Source organism: Rutidosis leptorrhynchoides, chromosome 11 (genome assembly GCF_046630445.1).
Source record: "Rutidosis leptorrhynchoides isolate AG116_Rl617_1_P2 chromosome 11, CSIRO_AGI_Rlap_v1, whole genome shotgun sequence".
NCBI classification, from domain to species: domain Eukaryota; kingdom Viridiplantae; phylum Streptophyta; class Magnoliopsida; order Asterales; family Asteraceae; genus Rutidosis; species Rutidosis leptorrhynchoides.
Genome location: NC_092343.1, coordinates 78,773,038 through 78,789,862, shown reverse-complemented (window position 1 = coordinate 78,789,862; position 16,825 = coordinate 78,773,038). Strand labels below are relative to the sequence as shown.

The following is a 16,825-nucleotide window of genomic DNA, read 5'->3' as shown; positions in this document are numbered from 1 at the left end:
CGGCCGTTTTTGACCGTCCTTTTGGCGTCGTTAACCTTTTTTAAGCGTTGACTGTTTTTAACCGTTTCTAGGTCCGTTGCAACGGTAGCATGATAAAACCGTTGTGATGCCCGTCTCGGCCGTTTTTTACAACACTGGTTATAATGCAAGTATAAGAAAAATATGTGTTCAAGTTGTTCCCATAGTGTATCTTTTTTTCAAAGATACCAATCTAGTAGTTTTTAAGCATCTAAGTAAAGCACATCTTTTTTTGAATTTTCTTGTTCGGAGAAAAGGATTACAACTTTTTCGAGGTTATATAAGTAGAAGTAGAGCATGAAAACATTAACCATCAACAAAATCTAACTCTCTCATCGATTTTGCTCCTTACTACCAACTAATCACAATTTTATTTGGATTTTGATCTAAAAAGTTTAAGTTTTTGAGATGGAGAAGATACAAGCCTTGACATCTGAAAATGGAGTTGTGATTTTTACCAAGAGCACTTGTTGTTTGTGTTACTCTGTCACCATTCTGTTCCAAGAACTTAGGGTCAACCCTGTAGTTTATGAAATTGACCAAGATCCGGAAGGACGGGAAATCGAAAAGGCTCTTCCTAAACAAGGGCGTAGTTCACCTACTGTGCCAGCTGTATTCATAGGTGGCAAGCTTGTGGGGTCCACCAACGAGGTGATGTCGCTCCACCTAAGCGGCTCCCTCATTCCACTTCTGAAACCGTATCAGTCACTGTCTTAAATGAAGTCCACTATATATGGCTTTTGTGGGGAATTATCTGAATAAATAAGGTTGGCTCATGACTGATCTGCAGTAGTAATTTGTTCACGTGAAGACTATGTAGTCTGCGTTCTGTATTTCTAGTACTTTCGTAGCTTATCGAAATTATGAATTTAGGATACTACGATAATTGTTAGTTTTTAGATGATGAATGTAGCCTATTGTATATGTTCTTATATGTTTAATGTGAACACTCGGATATCGTTCAGATTAATGTGATTATAAATTAGTATGTGTTATCAGCTTCACTTCAAGAGCTTGCAATTTTAGTTCTGAATCTTCCCACGTGGTCTAAACACAAAGCTTCAAACCTTGTGTTGAATAGGTGCCAAAAAAAATATGAAAATATTAAATAAAAATAAAATAAAATAAGTGCAGTATTCAACTCCTGAAATTTCATTTTCAAAAAAGTTGAGAAGATATATGCTCCACTTTTCGTTAAAGAAAGGTATTGAATAAGCAAGTCTTTCATTTTCAATCACTCTTATAAATAATTAATTTGTTAACTTCTATTGTTTATGATTCTCGTTTTCATAAAGCTTTAAGAACAGAAGACCTGTGTGATAACTGGGAAGACCTGTGTAACCAGCCTCTGTTATTTTGTAAATGTGAAACAATAAATGTTCAGGCGGGTTAGGTAACAGCGGGTACATCATGCTTGGGTTGAGACGGGTCATTGTTTACTCTGGGTTGAAAAGGTCTTGTTCTTGTTGTGTTGAGCTGTACACACTATATTCCTATTATTCTAAGACAAATTTTGTACTGTAATAATAAGCTAATTTTTTGAATAAAATTATGTAGGAGTGTGTATATAGTAAAAGTAGACTTTAGGCAACTTTAACGTGTTAGACCCATATGACCCATTTTCAAAACCTTTGAGATATGAAAACTGCTCTCAATTAGTATATGGTTCGGATTTGCCTAGTGTAACTATACATGTGTTATTTGTCAACTAGAATGGTTATGGGGTTGAAGAAGGTCCCAAGGGTTCTGTTGTTCGCCGATTCAAGTGGTACGTGAGTTGGGTTTAGAACGTCATGAGCCCATTGTTCGAGTTCGTGTTCTCGTTCAGGACAGGACAGTATGGTATGGGACCTCTTGCTTAGGGTTTTAGAAGCAATTAGTTTTCTTGAATTATATTCAGTGTTGTAAAATTCCCGGTTTAGTGCCGATTACTCCCTAATTACCCCTTTTTCGAAACTGGCCGATCCAATTTTCCAAAATCCGAGTACTTAATTGGTCAACAGCGGAAAATGGGTCAAATTCGGTTTTATTCAGTCAAAATCTGTCAAAGTTAATAACAGTCAACATTTTCTTTATATGAATTTAAACTAAAATTTTAGATAGCGGGTGGCTAAGTGGTTGGATTCCGAAAATCTCCTGGAGACCCAGGTTCAATTTCGATCTGGTATACTTTGGGACCTTGCCTTTAAAAAGAAAATAATTAAATTTTGTAGTTCTTGAACAAATGAAGATTATGTTTATGTTTTTATACATATATGTTTATATTTTTGTATGTTAACACATATTATTTTGAAACTTATTATTTAAATGTATCTAAAGTCCAATATCCTTACTCCCGACCTAGTTTTACGATTAGAAAACAATTCGAGTAACCTAGCACTTCTAGGGGCGATTTTTTGCGGTGATTCAATTTTCATCTGATTTTTCAATTCGTTTGATCATCAACCTATTGGACAATCCGATCAGGGTTGGTAATGGGAAAAAGTTCGGGTGGAAAGAAAAAGAAAACGATCCCTCAAACCGTTCCTAGGGTTTTGAGGAACAGAAAGATTGGTTTTGATTTGAATACTAATTATGGTGTAAATATGGAGTCCATTTATAATGATGACTCTAATGATGTGGTGGAGCAAACTGTACTGTTATATGATGGCCAGAAGAGGACGACGAATGAGAAAGATCAGGCTATTGGTGCGACTGATTTGCATCTAGATGATGTAGTCAGTGTACATACGGCGTCGGATTCATCTGATGATGAGTCTGTATCGAGCAAGAGGAGTAACCCTAACGATGTGCATGTTAAGCAAGGGGATATGGGGAACAAACAACCAATGAAAGAGATGCTGGTTAAAGAACCTATTCCTCAGGTGTTCAGGTAAACCAATGATTATCTTATAAGAATGTTGTTAGTGGTACAACTGAACAACAAAGGAAGGTGAATTTTCGTTTATTTGAATCTGGGAATGAGCAGGAAGATGGCATTGACGTTGTTGTTGTTGGGAATGAGCAGGAAGATGGCATTTGTTTGGCATTGATGCAGGCTGTGTGGTGGAAACTGATGTTGTAGCTGATGAAACTTCCAGGGAAAGCCAAACAGGAAGTTGCACCATAAAGTTTCAGCTGGTTGTTCAACAACATGTGCCGAGGTGAAATGCTTGGAATGTGATATTCTAAGTGCTATACTCTTAATGGTGGAGTATGATAATTCTGTTAAGAGTTATGATTGTCTGTGATGACAATGATTGTCGGGTATTGACAATGTTTGATGAAGATGCAAATTTTATTTCTTGGGTTAGAGATAATGTCAACGACATGAAGATGAGGATCTTGAAGTTGTCGTCGAGGAAGCATCTACATCGGTTATCTTCGCAATGTGGAAGTATGGTTATCTTCTTCTATCCAAAAGGTGGAGATTTGTTGGTTTATTTTGGCTAGTAGAAGATATGTTTATCCCACATTGGTGGGAGGAAGATGTGAGGGGTGAGTGACTTGGTTATATAAGAGGGGCTAAGTCTTCATTCCAAATCGCACCAATCAATACACTTTAAGTATTTGATTATTTCTTTCTTTCTTACCCTTGTTTGAGAGTTGTCGTCGAGGAAGCATCTACGTCGGTTATCTTCGCAATGTGGAAGTATGGTTATCTTCTTCTATCCAAAAGGTGGAGATTTGTTGGTTTATTTTGGCTAGTAGAAGATATGTTTATCCCACATTGGTGGGAGGAAGATGTGAGGGGTGAGTGACTTGGTTATATAAGAGGGGCTAAGTCTTCATTCCAAATCGTACCAATCAATACACTTTAAGTATTTGATTATTTCTTTCTTTCTTACCCTTGTTTGAGAGTTGTATTAGTTAAATATTTTGGAGAGTGTAGTTGGCTTAAGAGAGTCGTCTATATCATTGTAACAATTTGTGATATAGTGTATTTCTCTCTTTGGGGGCCGGTGGTTTTTCTCCTGTTTTGGAGTTTCCACGTTAAATCTTGTGTTGTGTATTGTTCTTATTTCTTTACTATTACTGTTGGGCTGATTGGTGGGAATTAGTGAGACCGTAATTTCCCAACAACTGCTATCAGAGCGTCAGGTTTGACGGGGGTCTCGGTTATAGGAGTCGGAGTATGCTCTGTGGTTGCCACGGGAGTGGATCGTCCACATCAGAAACGAGTTCTATTGATCGTATAGGGTATCTGGTTAGACAATATTTTTTCTGATTCGTAGTAATAGTTGGATTTGTTAGTGGCGAGTTGTGAATTTCCGATTTAAAGGGTCCTGGCTACCTGCTACATCTTTTGGCTATTCGAAACGTGAGCAAAATCAGAGAAAGTGTTGTTTATAGGATACGGATACGATGTCGAAGTTCAGTCCAATGAGGTTTGATGTAGAGAAATTTGATGGGAGGATCAATTTTGGCTTATGGCAGGTTCAAGTCAAGGATGTGTTGATTCAGTCCGGTTTACACAAGGCTTTGAAGGGTAAACCCACCTTTGTTTCCGGCAGTGATTCTAGCAGTAAGTTCGATGAAGAAGAATGGGATGATATGGATTTGAGGGCAGCAAGTGCGATTCGTTTGTGTCTTGCAAAGAACGTGCTTGCAAATGTGCACTGGTTATCAACGGCAAAGGAGCTTTGGGTTAAACTAGAGCAGTTGTACCAGGGCAAGGGCATCTCAAATCGGTTGTGTCTTAAAGAACAATTTCATACTCTGCGTATGGATGGGGGTTCAAAGATTTCAGATCATCTAAGTATTCTTAAGGGTATTATTTCAGAACTGGAGGCTATTGGAGTTAAAACGGATGATGAAGATAAAGCTTTGAGGTTGATATTTTCTTTATCATCGTCTTATGAACACATGAAACCTATTTTGATGTATGGGAAGAAAACTCTGAAGTTTGAAGACGTTACTAGCAAGCTCCTATCCGAGGAGAAAAGACTGGAAGGTAACGGGGTATCGTCATCGGGAGATACGATAGTGTTGTGTTCGGATAGGCGAAAGAGAAACTCTGGGAAGAATCTGGTATGCTGGAGGTGCGGGAAGACTGGGCATGTAAGGGTTAATTGTCCAGGTGGAGCTAATCCGGCAAATGGCTCCAAAGACGCTAACATTGTCTCCGTTGTTACGGAGAGTGACAAATTCCTCTGAAGTCACACCATCCTCATGGTGTGTCCGCGCCACCATGAAAAGGGATGTTCGTTAGCGGTTCCATAATTGCACATGGGCATTTGTTTGGCATTGATGCAGGCTGTGTGGTGGAAACTGATGTTGTAGCTGATGAAACTTCCAGGGAAAGCCAAACAGGAAGTTGCACCATAAAGTTTCAGCTGGTTGTTCAACAACATGTGCCGAGGTGAAATGCTTGGAATGTGATATTCTAAGTGCTATACTCTTAATGGTGGAGTATGATAATTCTGTTAAGAGTTATGATTGTCTGTGATGACAATGATTGTCGGGTATTGACAATGTTTGATGAAGATGCAAATTTTATTTCTTGGGTTAGAGATAATGTCAACGGCATGAAGATGAGGATCTTGAAGTTGTCGTCGAGGAAGCATCTACGTCGGTTATCTTCGCAATGTGGAAGTATGGTTATCTTCTTCTATCCAAAAGGTGGAGATTTGTTGGTTTATTTTGGCTAGTAGAAGATATGTTTATCCCACATTGGTGGGAGGAAGATGTGAGGGGTGAGTGACTTGGTTATATAAGAGGGGCTAAGTGTTCATTCCAAATCGCACCAATCAATACACTTTAAGTATTTGGATTGTTGGGGTGACCTTCACCCCTTTCCCACATCAGTTGGAGAGGCAAAAACAAAGGCCCATATATGTGGCTTGATACCTCTTCCTCACAGGACGCATTTTAAATCCGTGAGGGCAGTTGAGTCGCTGGTGGCTCGCTGTTCACAAAGCAGACAATATTCTGTGGTGGTCCTGGCTTCTGTCTCCGTTGCCATCAACTGGTATCAGAGCCGGGGTTACCACACCGATGTTGGGGGGGGGGGGGGATTGTTGGGGTGACCTTCACCCCTTTCCCACATCGGTTGGAGAGGCAAAAACAAAGGCCCATATATGTGGCTTGATACCTCTTCCTCACAGGAAGCGTTTTAAATCCTTGAGGGCAGTTGAGTCGCTGGTGGCTCGCTGTTCACAAAGCGGACAATATTCTGTGGTGGTCCTGGCTTCTGTCTCTGTTGCCATCAACAGTTATTCCCGTATCATCAGTACAGGAAGCATCGAAAAGATATAGTAATACCTTATATGGCTATTTTTTGGGAAAGAGAGTTGTGTTCCCAGTGGTCCAAAACTACGAAATGAACGTGTGGAAGAAATTTGGAATTGAGAAGACGATGATGAATTCTAAAGGTTTCTTCTTCTTTAAATTCTCTACTGAAAAGGGAATGCAGGATGTAATGGAGGGTGGTTGTAACGACCCGCACTTTTTCGATCATTCTATACTTATAAGATTAATATTTACATAAATTAAACCTTGCCAACATGATAAGCAATCCAAATTGTTAAGATTTATATTTCCGAAAAGAGTTTTACACAACGTTTGACCGTCTAGTTTGACCGATGATATCACAAACTATACAATATATGATATTTATACGTTTGTGTATATATAGGTATATATACATATTTAACATGATTAATAAATGTTTTAATATCTCATTTTGTATTAATAACAACAAGTTATAAGTATATTTTGAAACTACTAACTTAAGTTTTCAAAACAATAACTATACGTAACGTTATTTGACATAAATACTTAAGACATATAATGTTTATACATATATCGTATAAGTAATGTATTTAATCACTTTTAAAGACTTAAATACATAAAACCATATAAGTGTATTCACAAAAGATAGCTATATTTGAATCCTCATTTCATTTTTCACAAAATTTCTATACGTATACCTAGAGTATTTGTACTCGTATCATACCTAGCTTTTATACGTATTTACTAATAGTAAATACACATCAAATCACCACCAAACCTACTCTTGTTACTGCCCTTAGAGCTAGGTAATTGAACTTGGATGCAAATAAGACTAGATACATAAAATGATAGCTTGAATTTTTGTCTCCATACCCCTCATTCACGTTTTTTTTTGTGTATATATACATGCTCATTTTGATCCATTTTTACTACCATTTTCTTATCAAAAACACACACTCTTTCTTACTCTCTAAACTCCATAACAATCCAGCAAATAACCAAGAAGATTTAGCCATAAAAACCATACTAAAACACCATAAGAAAACTCTTACAACAACACTTCAAGAAAACCTTCCAAGAACACCAACTTACTTCCAATCTTTCATCCACTTCTATCACCCTTTTGATTCTAGCTTCTTACTTCTCTCTTACAGCAACTTCATCCAAGGAACTTGAGGTAGAATCTATGTTCATAACCTTATTCGATTCATATATATATAGCTATCTTATTTTGTGGTACAAAAGTTTAACAACAAGAACATAGTTTGAATGTTTTCAAACTTGTTTGCAAACTAAATAGATCCTTCTAACTTAACTTTTAAAATACTTCAAGACATGTAACATAACTTATTTATATGTTAATTTAACAAGGTAAAACTTGGTTTTTCAAAGTATAAGTATTTTTAGAAAAATAATCATTTGAGGTTGTTTACATGATGGAAAATGATTAACTTCATATGTTTCACTAATGTTTCACTTATGCCGTATGATTTTGAATACAAACCAAGGTATTTACAGTTCATAGTCTTAAAGAAGAACTCGATCCAAGAAGATGGCAATTTGAATCAACGAAAACGGATTTGTAACGAAGAAACTATGACCGAAACAAAATTGGTTATCCTAGATCATTTCAACTACGGGATCAATTGGAAAAAAATGATATAAATCACATATTTCTAAGATAACATGATATTTTATATATATGTACTTATAATTCAATTTTATATGGTTCAGGATCACCCGTAAACAATACGAGAAGATTAATCATAAGATCCCATGATTGTACGCAACACGTCATTTGACAACACCGGTACTTTATGTACGCAACACGTCATTTGACAACACCGGTACCATGGGTCAAGATTAATCTCGACCAATACATATACGATGGGGTTTTATTTATTTCGTTGGGGGTTTTATTTATTTCATTGCGGGTATATTAAACATCTAAAAATGAACCATTAAAATTGAATTACTAACAACGAACTGCTAACTACGGACTAAGGAAATATTCAAAATATTAAAAGTATAACAAGTATATATATATATAACGTTTGTTTTAAAATGAAAACATATTGATATATTATATATGGATAGGTTCGTGATATCAACCGGAAGACCGAGTCAAATTATTTATATCATCAAGACAAGAGTGAGTATATAGTCCCACTTTTAAACTCTAAATATTTCGGGATGAGAATACATGTATTTTATGTTTTACATTATGGACACAAGTAACTGAAAAATATATTCTACGTTGAGTTGTACCACTGGCATACTTCCCTGTAGCTTGGTAACTAATATTTACAGCGGTATTGTAAACGCGAATCCTGTTGATAGATCTATCGGGCCTGACAACCCCAACCGGACTGGACGACCAGTATTCAACAGTTGCACAGTACTTCGTTTTGTGACTACACTTGGTACGGTGTAGTAAGATTTCATATTAAAGGGAATATGCGACGTGAAAATGTTAAGTATGGTTACCAAGTGCTCAACCACTTAGAATACTTTTATTGAACTGTTTATATACGAAATCTTGTGGTCTATATATATATTGCTGCCGGCATTAAACCTATATCTCACCAACTTTATGTTGACCTTTTAAAACATGTCTATTCTCAGGTGATTTCTAAAGCTTCCGCTGCATCATGTTGGATCTAACCAGGATCTTGCGTACGCATGTTTGTGTCAAAAATAAAACTGCATATCCGAGATGTTGTATTGTAAAATATGCTAGAAACCGTGTTGTTGTCATCATTTGTAAAGTTTGTAAGTCGAAGATTATCGCTAAACGTTAATCTTCTTTTTATTGTCTTAAGCTTGTAACAAAAATAATGGTTATGGTTTGTAATGTATAATATATGCAGTTTTCTTTCAAAATGTCTCATATAGAGGTCAATACCTCGCAATGAAATCATACGTTATCTAACGCGTTCTTATGGTTAAGGACGGGTTATGACATGTGGTATCAGAGCGTTGGTCTTAGCGAACCAGGTTTGCATTAGTGTGTCTAACCGAGAAGTCGTTAGGATACATTAGTAAAGTCTGGACTTTGACCGGGTCTGATTTAAAAAAAAAAAAAACCATTGCTTATCACTGTTGGTTAAAATTTATATGTAAATATTATGTAGTACTAATGGGTTAGTTGTTGTGTGATAGATGTCGGGCTCGAAACTTATTATCACATTCAGCGACTCCGAATCAGAACCTTCAGATTGTGTTTCAGTCATTAACATATCCGATGACGAAAGTGGTATTTTTGGGGAAGACTCACAATTTCCGGATGAACCAACTATAGAAATATCGGAAAGTGAACCCGAGGAGGAAAGTGAACCCGAAGAAGAAAGTGAACCCGAGGAAGAAATACTAGAAATTACGAAAGAAAAATTCGATCAAGGAAAGAAACGAAAAGCGAATGAATTAGAAAATTCAAATCCTGAACTTAGTGAGAATGACGTAGCACCAATTCCACTCAACACTACCACCCCTATTCCCGCTATTCCTATTAGTGCTATCCCCGCATCTAGTTCTTCGGCTCCTCAGCCAAAACGTAGGCAGACAGCTAGGATAAGCGTTAGGCCATTCATTGGAACTAAACGCCCTAGAAAATAGACCGAACGATGCACTGCCGTATTAAGCCATGGAATCATATAATGTTTTGTATAATATTATTAGTGTGGTTTGCTTAAAGTTTGATGTAAGATAAGCATATGTAAAATAGCGAAGTATGAAATGCAATAATTTTCCATGGTTAAGTATTATTTAGATTGTAGTAATTGATTCTGTACTAAGCTATTAAGTATGAACATTAACGGGTAGGTACTACCCAAGATATAATTATAAAACGCTAATAAGAAGAAAAGGCTTTTATAATAATACCTGGTTCATATTATTAACAAGCTATAAATGTACTATAAATACACACTACATCTATAATATTCCATGTGAGTAATTATTTTCTTTCATTAGGAAATGGCGCGATTGAATCGAATGACGGAACAAGAACTCGAGGAACTCATCAACCAGCGAGTGAACGATAGAATGCTATGGGTCGAAGCTGCAAGAGCTGCTGCAGTTAACCCAAATCCTCGTGTAGGATGCTCCTACAAGACGTTTCAAGCTTGCAAGCCATCATCATTCAGTGGAACGGAAGGACCGATCGGTTTAACCCGATGGATAGAAAAGATGGAGACGGTGTTCAAAATCAGTGGTTGTGATGAAAAAGACATGACCAAGTTTGCATCGTGCACTTTACAAGATAGTGCACTCACATGGTGGAAGAATTATGTGAAGGCGGTAGGAGGAGATGTAGCTTATGATACTCCATGGGAAGAATTCAAAGCGATGATAATCACCGAGTATTGTCCAAGGAATGAGGTTATTAAGTTAGAAGATGAGTTACGAAGTTTGAAGGTGGTTGGTACTGAAATCACCAACTACAATCAGCGATTCATGGAATTGGTTTTACTATGTCCTGAATTGGTTCCAACCGAAGCACGGAAGATTGAAATGTACAAAGGTGGTTTGCCCAAAAAGGTCAAGGCAAACGTTACAGCATCGAAACCTAAGACAATTCATGAAGCTATAACCATGGCGAACGAGTTAATGGATCAGGTCATTCTGGATAAGAAAGCATCCAATACTGATGTGAAGGTATCAGGTAACAAAAGAAAGTGGAATGGAAATTATGATCGAGGTAACCAACAACAATCTTTTAAGAAACAAGAAACCATACAAGGTGCAGGTGGTGGTTCAAGCTTTGGTTATAAAGGACAAAGTCCTTTATGCAACCGTTGTCACAAACATCATTTTGGTTACTGTAGTGTGTTGTGCACTAAATGCAATAGACAGGGACATCTTGCTGAAGATTGTAAGGCTCTCGTTACAAATGGTAACAAGACTCCTGCCACCAACGCAAATAGAACTGCTTTGGCTAACATTACTTGTTTTGGGTGTGGAAAACAAGGTCACTATAAGAGCCAGTGCCCGAATCAGAATGGCGGACCTGCACGTGGAAGAGCGTTTGTTATTAATGCTAGAGAGGCACGAGAAGACCCGGAGCTTGTTACGGGTACGTTTACCATTAATAACTTATCAGCATCTATTTTATTTGATACTGGCGCCGATAGAAGTTACGTGTGTATAAATTTTTACACTAAATTGAATTGTTCATCATTACCTCTAGATGCTAAGTACTTGATTGAGTTAGCTAATGGTAAACTAATTAAAGCCGATAAAATTTGTCGTGATTGTGAAATAAATCTAGCCGGAGAAACGTTTAAAATCGACTTAATACCCGTGGAATTAGGAGGTTTTGATGTAATAGTCGGCATGGACTGGATGTCCAAAATAGGAGCGGAAGTTGTTTGTGCCAAGAAGGCAATTCGTATTCCTGGTAAGGATAAAATACCGGTGATGATTTATGGAGAGAAGGGTAATTCAAAGCTAAAACTCATTAGCTGTTTGAAAGCCAAGAAGTGTTTAGAAAAGGGATGTTACGCTATTTTAGCACATGTTAATAAAGTCGAAAAGAAAGAAAAGTGCATCAACGACGTGCCTGTGGCAAGAGATTTTCCTGAAGTTTTTCCGGAAGAATTGCCGGGATTACCTCCATTTAGATCTGTAGAATTTCAAATAGATTTAGTACCAGGAGCTGCACCAGTGGCTCGTGCGCCATATAGACTTGCACCGTCCGAATTAAAAGAACTTCAAAGTCAGTTAAAAGAATTACTAGACCGTGGATTCATACGACCAAGTACTTCACCGTGGGGAGCTCCGATTCTATTTGTTAAAAAGAAAGATGGATCTTTTAGGATGTGCATAGATTATCGTGAATTAAATAAGTTAACTATCAAAAATCGGTATCCACTACCAAGAATTGACGACTTATTTGATCAACTCCAGGGATCATGTGTTTATTCGAAAATCGACCTAAGATCGGGCTATCATCAACTACGTGTCAAAGAAGAGGACATTCCGAAAACTGCTTTTCGAACACGTTATGGTCATTACGAATTTTTGGTCATGCCGTTTGGGTTGACAAATGCGCCAGCTGTATTCATGGACCTCATGAATCGAGTTTGTAGTCCGTATTTGGATAAGTTTGTTATCGTTTTCATTGATGATATTCTTATCTATTCCAAGAGTGAGCAAGAGCATGAGCAGCATTTAAGGTTGATATTAGAGTTGTTGAGAAAAGAACAGCTATACGCTAAATTTTCTAAGTGTGCTTTCTGGTTGAAAGAAGTGCAATTTCTTGGTCACGTTGTTAATAGCAAAGGAATTCAGGTTGATCCAGCAAAAACTGAAGCTATTGAAAAATGGGAGACTCCTAAGACACCAACACAGATACGCCAATTTTTGGGTTTAGCCGGTTATTATAGAAGGTTTATTCAAGATTTTTCCCGAATAGCTAAGCCGTTGACAGCATTAACACAAAAAGGGAAGAAATACGAATGGACCTCGGAGCAGGAGAACGCATTTCAATTACTGAAGAAGAAGTTAACTACGGCGCCTATTTTATCGTTACCTGAAGGGAACGATGATTTTGAAATATATTGTGACGCTTCGCGACAAGGTTTTGGTTGTGTTCTTATGCAACGGAAGAAAGTTATTGCATTTGCATCCCGACAATTGAAGATTCACGAGCGAAATTATACGACGCATGATCTAGAATTGGGAGCAGTCGTGTTTGCATTGAAGATGTGGAGACACTACTTGTATGGGGTTAAATTCACTGTGTTTACTGATCATAAAAGCCTTCAACATATTTTTGATCAGAAACAATTGAACATGAGGCAACGTAGGTGGGTCGAGTTAATAAACGACTATGATTGTGAAATTCGTTATCATCCCGGGAAGGCGAATGTGGTGGCTGATGCTTTAAGCAGAAAAGAACGAGAACCAATTCGAGTACGAGCGATGAACATAAAAATTCGCATGAATCTCAACTCACAAATCAAAGAAGTTCAACGAGAAGCACTTACTAAAGAAAATATAGGAAATGAAATAATGAAGAAGTATGCGAAGCAACTCGTTATGCGGGAAGATGGAATTCGATATTTTGCAAATCGTATTTGGGTACCGAAGTTGGGTGGATTAAGGAAGTTAATATTGAACGAGGCACATAAGACAAGATACTCGATACATCCTGGAGTTGGAAAGATGTATCAAGATCTTAAGACACGTTATTGGTGGCCTAATTTAAAGACCGACGTTGCAACATATGTTGGGGAGTGTTTAACTTGTTCTAAGGTCAAAGCAGAACACCAGAAGCCGTCAGGGTTACTTCAACAACCAGAAATCCCAGAATGGAAATGGGATGGTATTACCATGGATTTCATCACAAAGTTACCAAAGACTGCCTGGGGATACGACACCATTTGGGTGATTGTTGATCGTCTCACCAAGTCTGCACATTTCTTACCTATAAAGGAAACGGATAGAATGGAGAAACTATTACGATTGTATATAAAGGAAGTTGTTTCAAGGCATGGAATACCTATTTCCATTATATCCGATCGTGATAGTAGATTTACCTCAAAATTCTGGCAATCACTACAGGAGGCACTAGGAACTCGGTTGGATATGAGTACCGCATATCATCCACAAACCGATGGACAGAGTGAGAGAACGATTCAGACTCTCGAAGACATGCTCAGGGCATGTGTGATCGATTTTGGAAACGGATGGGATAAATATCTACCGTTAGCAGAATTCTCGTATAATAATAGTTATCATGCGAGCATTGGAGCTGCGCCATTCGAAGCATTGTACGGAAGGAAGTGTAGATCTCCTATCTGTTGGAATGAAGTAGGAGATCGACAATTAACTGGTCCCGAGATCATACATGAAACGACTGAGAAGATAGTGCAAATCAAGGAGAGATTGAAAACAGCCCGTAGTCGCCAAAAGAGCTACGCCGATGTTCGAAGGAAACCATTAGAGTTTCAGGTCGGGGACATGGTTATGCTAAAGGTGTCACCTTGGAAAGGTGTAATACGTTTCGGCAAAAGGGGTAAACTGAACCCAAGGTACGTAGGCCCGTTCAAGATCATCGAACGCATTGGACCGGTAGCTTATCGACTCGAGTTACCGCAACAACTCACCGGAGTACATAATACCTTTCACGTCTCAAACCTTAAGAAGTGTCTTGCAAAGGAAGACCTCACCATTCCTCTTGAAGAAATCCATGTCGACGAGAAACTACAATTCGTCGAAGAACCAATCGAAATCATGGACCGTGAAGTTAAACAGCTCAAACAGAGCAATATACCGATTGTTAAGGTTCGCTGGAATGCTAGAAGAGGTCCCGAGTTTACTTGGGAACGAGAGGATCAGATGAAGCAAAAGTATCCACACTTGTTTCTCGATGACGCAAAATAGGTACAATTTTAAAATTTCGGGACGAAATTTATTTAACGGGGAGGTAATGTAACGACCCGCACTTTTTCGATCATTCTATACTTATAAGATTAATATTTACATAAATTAAACCTTGCCAACATGATAAGCAATCCAAATTGTTAAGATTTATATTTCCGAAAAGAGTTTTACACAACGTTTGACCGTCTAGTTTGACCGATGATATCACAAACTATACAATATATGATATTTATACGTTTGTGTATATATAGGTATATATACATATTTAACATGATTAATAAATGTTTTAATATCTCATTTTGTATTAATAACAACAAGTTATAAGTATATTTTGAAACTACTAACTTAAGTTTTCAAAACAATAACTATACGTAACGTTATTTGACATAAATACTTAAGACATATAATGTTTATACATATATCGTATAAGTAATGTATTTAATCACTTTTAAAGACTTAAATACATAAAACCATATAAGTGTATTCACAAAAGATAGCTATATTTGAATCCTCATTTCATTTTTCACAAAATTTCTATACGTATACCTAGAGTATTTGTACTCGTATCATACCTAGCTTTTATACGTATTTACTAATAGTAAATACACATCAAATCACCACCAAACCTACTCTTGTTACTGCCCTTAGAGCTAGGTAATTGAACTTGGATGCAAATAAGACTAGATACATAAAATGATAGCTTGAATTTTTGTCTCCATACCCCTCATTCACGTTTTTTTTTTGTGTATATATACATGCTCATTTTGATCCATTTTTACTACCATTTTCTTATCAAAAACACACACTCTTTCTTACTCTCTAAACTCCATAACAATCCAGCAAATAACCAAGAAGATTTAGCCATAAAAACCATACTAAAACACCATAAGAAAACTCTTACAACAACACTTCAAGAAAACCTTCCAAGAACACCAACTTACTTCCAATCTTTCATCCACTTCTATCACCCTTTTGATTCTAGCTTCTTACTTCTCTCTTACAGCAACTTCATCCAAGGAACTTGAGGTAGAATCTATGTTCATAACCTTATTCGATTCATATATATATAGCTATCTTATTTTGTGGTACAAAAGTTTAACAACAAGAACATAGTTTGAATGTTTTCAAACTTGTTTGCAAACTAAATAGATCCTTCTAACTTAACTTTTAAAATACTTCAAGACATGTAACATAACTTATTTATATGTTAATTTAACAAGGTAAAACTTGGTTTTTCAAAGTATAAGTATTTTTAGAAAAATAATCATTTGAGGTTGTTTACATGATGGAAAATGATTAACTTCATATGTTTCACTAATGTTTCACTTATGCCGTATGATTTTGAATACAAACCAAGGTATTTACAGTTCATAGTCTTAAAGAAGAACTCGATCCAAGAAGATGGCAATTTGAATCAACGAAAACGGATTTGTAACGAAGAAACTATGACCGAAACAAAATTGGTTATCCTAGATCATTTCAACTACGGGATCAATTGGAAAAAAATGATATAAATCACATATTTCTAAGATAACATGATATTTTATATATATGTACTTATAATTCAATTTTATATGGTTCAGGATCACCCGTAAACAATACGAGAAGATTAATCATAAGATCCCATGATTGTACGCAACACGTCATTTGACAACACCGGTACTTTATGTACGCAACACGTCATTTGACAACACCGGTACCATGGGTCAAGATTAATCTCGACCAATACATATACGATGGGGTTTTATTTATTTCGTTGGGGGTTTTATTTATTTCATTGCGGGTATATTAAACATCTAAAAATGAACCATTAAAATTGAATTACTAACAACGAACTGCTAACTACGGACTAAGGAAATATTCAAAATATTAAAAGTATAACAAGTATATATATATATAACGTTTGTTTTAAAATGAAAACATATTGATATATTATATATGGATAGGTTCGTGATATCAACCGGAAGACCGAGTCAAATTATTTATATCATCAAGACAAGAGTGAGTATATAGTCCCACTTTTAAACTCTAAATATTTCGGGATGAGAATACATGTATTTTATGTTTTACATTATGGACACAAGTAACTGAAAAATATATTCTACGTTGAGTTGTACCACTGGCATACTTCCCTGTAGCTTGGTAACTAATATTTACAGCGGTATTGTAAACGCGAATCCTGTTGATAGATCTATCGGGCCTGACA

General features: G+C 36.8%; 1 protein-coding gene across 1 annotated transcript; it reads left to right on the top strand.

The window, feature by feature from the left end:
* Positions 1-343: 343 nt before the first annotated feature.
* LOC139877139 (glutaredoxin-C13-like) lies at positions 344-961 on the top strand. Its single transcript, XM_071864558.1, has one exon. It carries the CDS (start codon positions 427-429, stop codon positions 733-735), a length of 309 nt encoding a protein of 102 aa, XP_071720659.1. The 5' UTR covers positions 344-426; the 3' UTR covers positions 736-961.
* Positions 962-16,825: the final 15,864 nt, after the last annotated feature.

Coding starts and splice junctions, on each gene's coding strand:
- LOC139877139 (XM_071864558.1), top strand. CDS start 427: ATGGAGAAGATACAAGCCTTGACATCTGAAAATGGAGTTGTGATTTTT.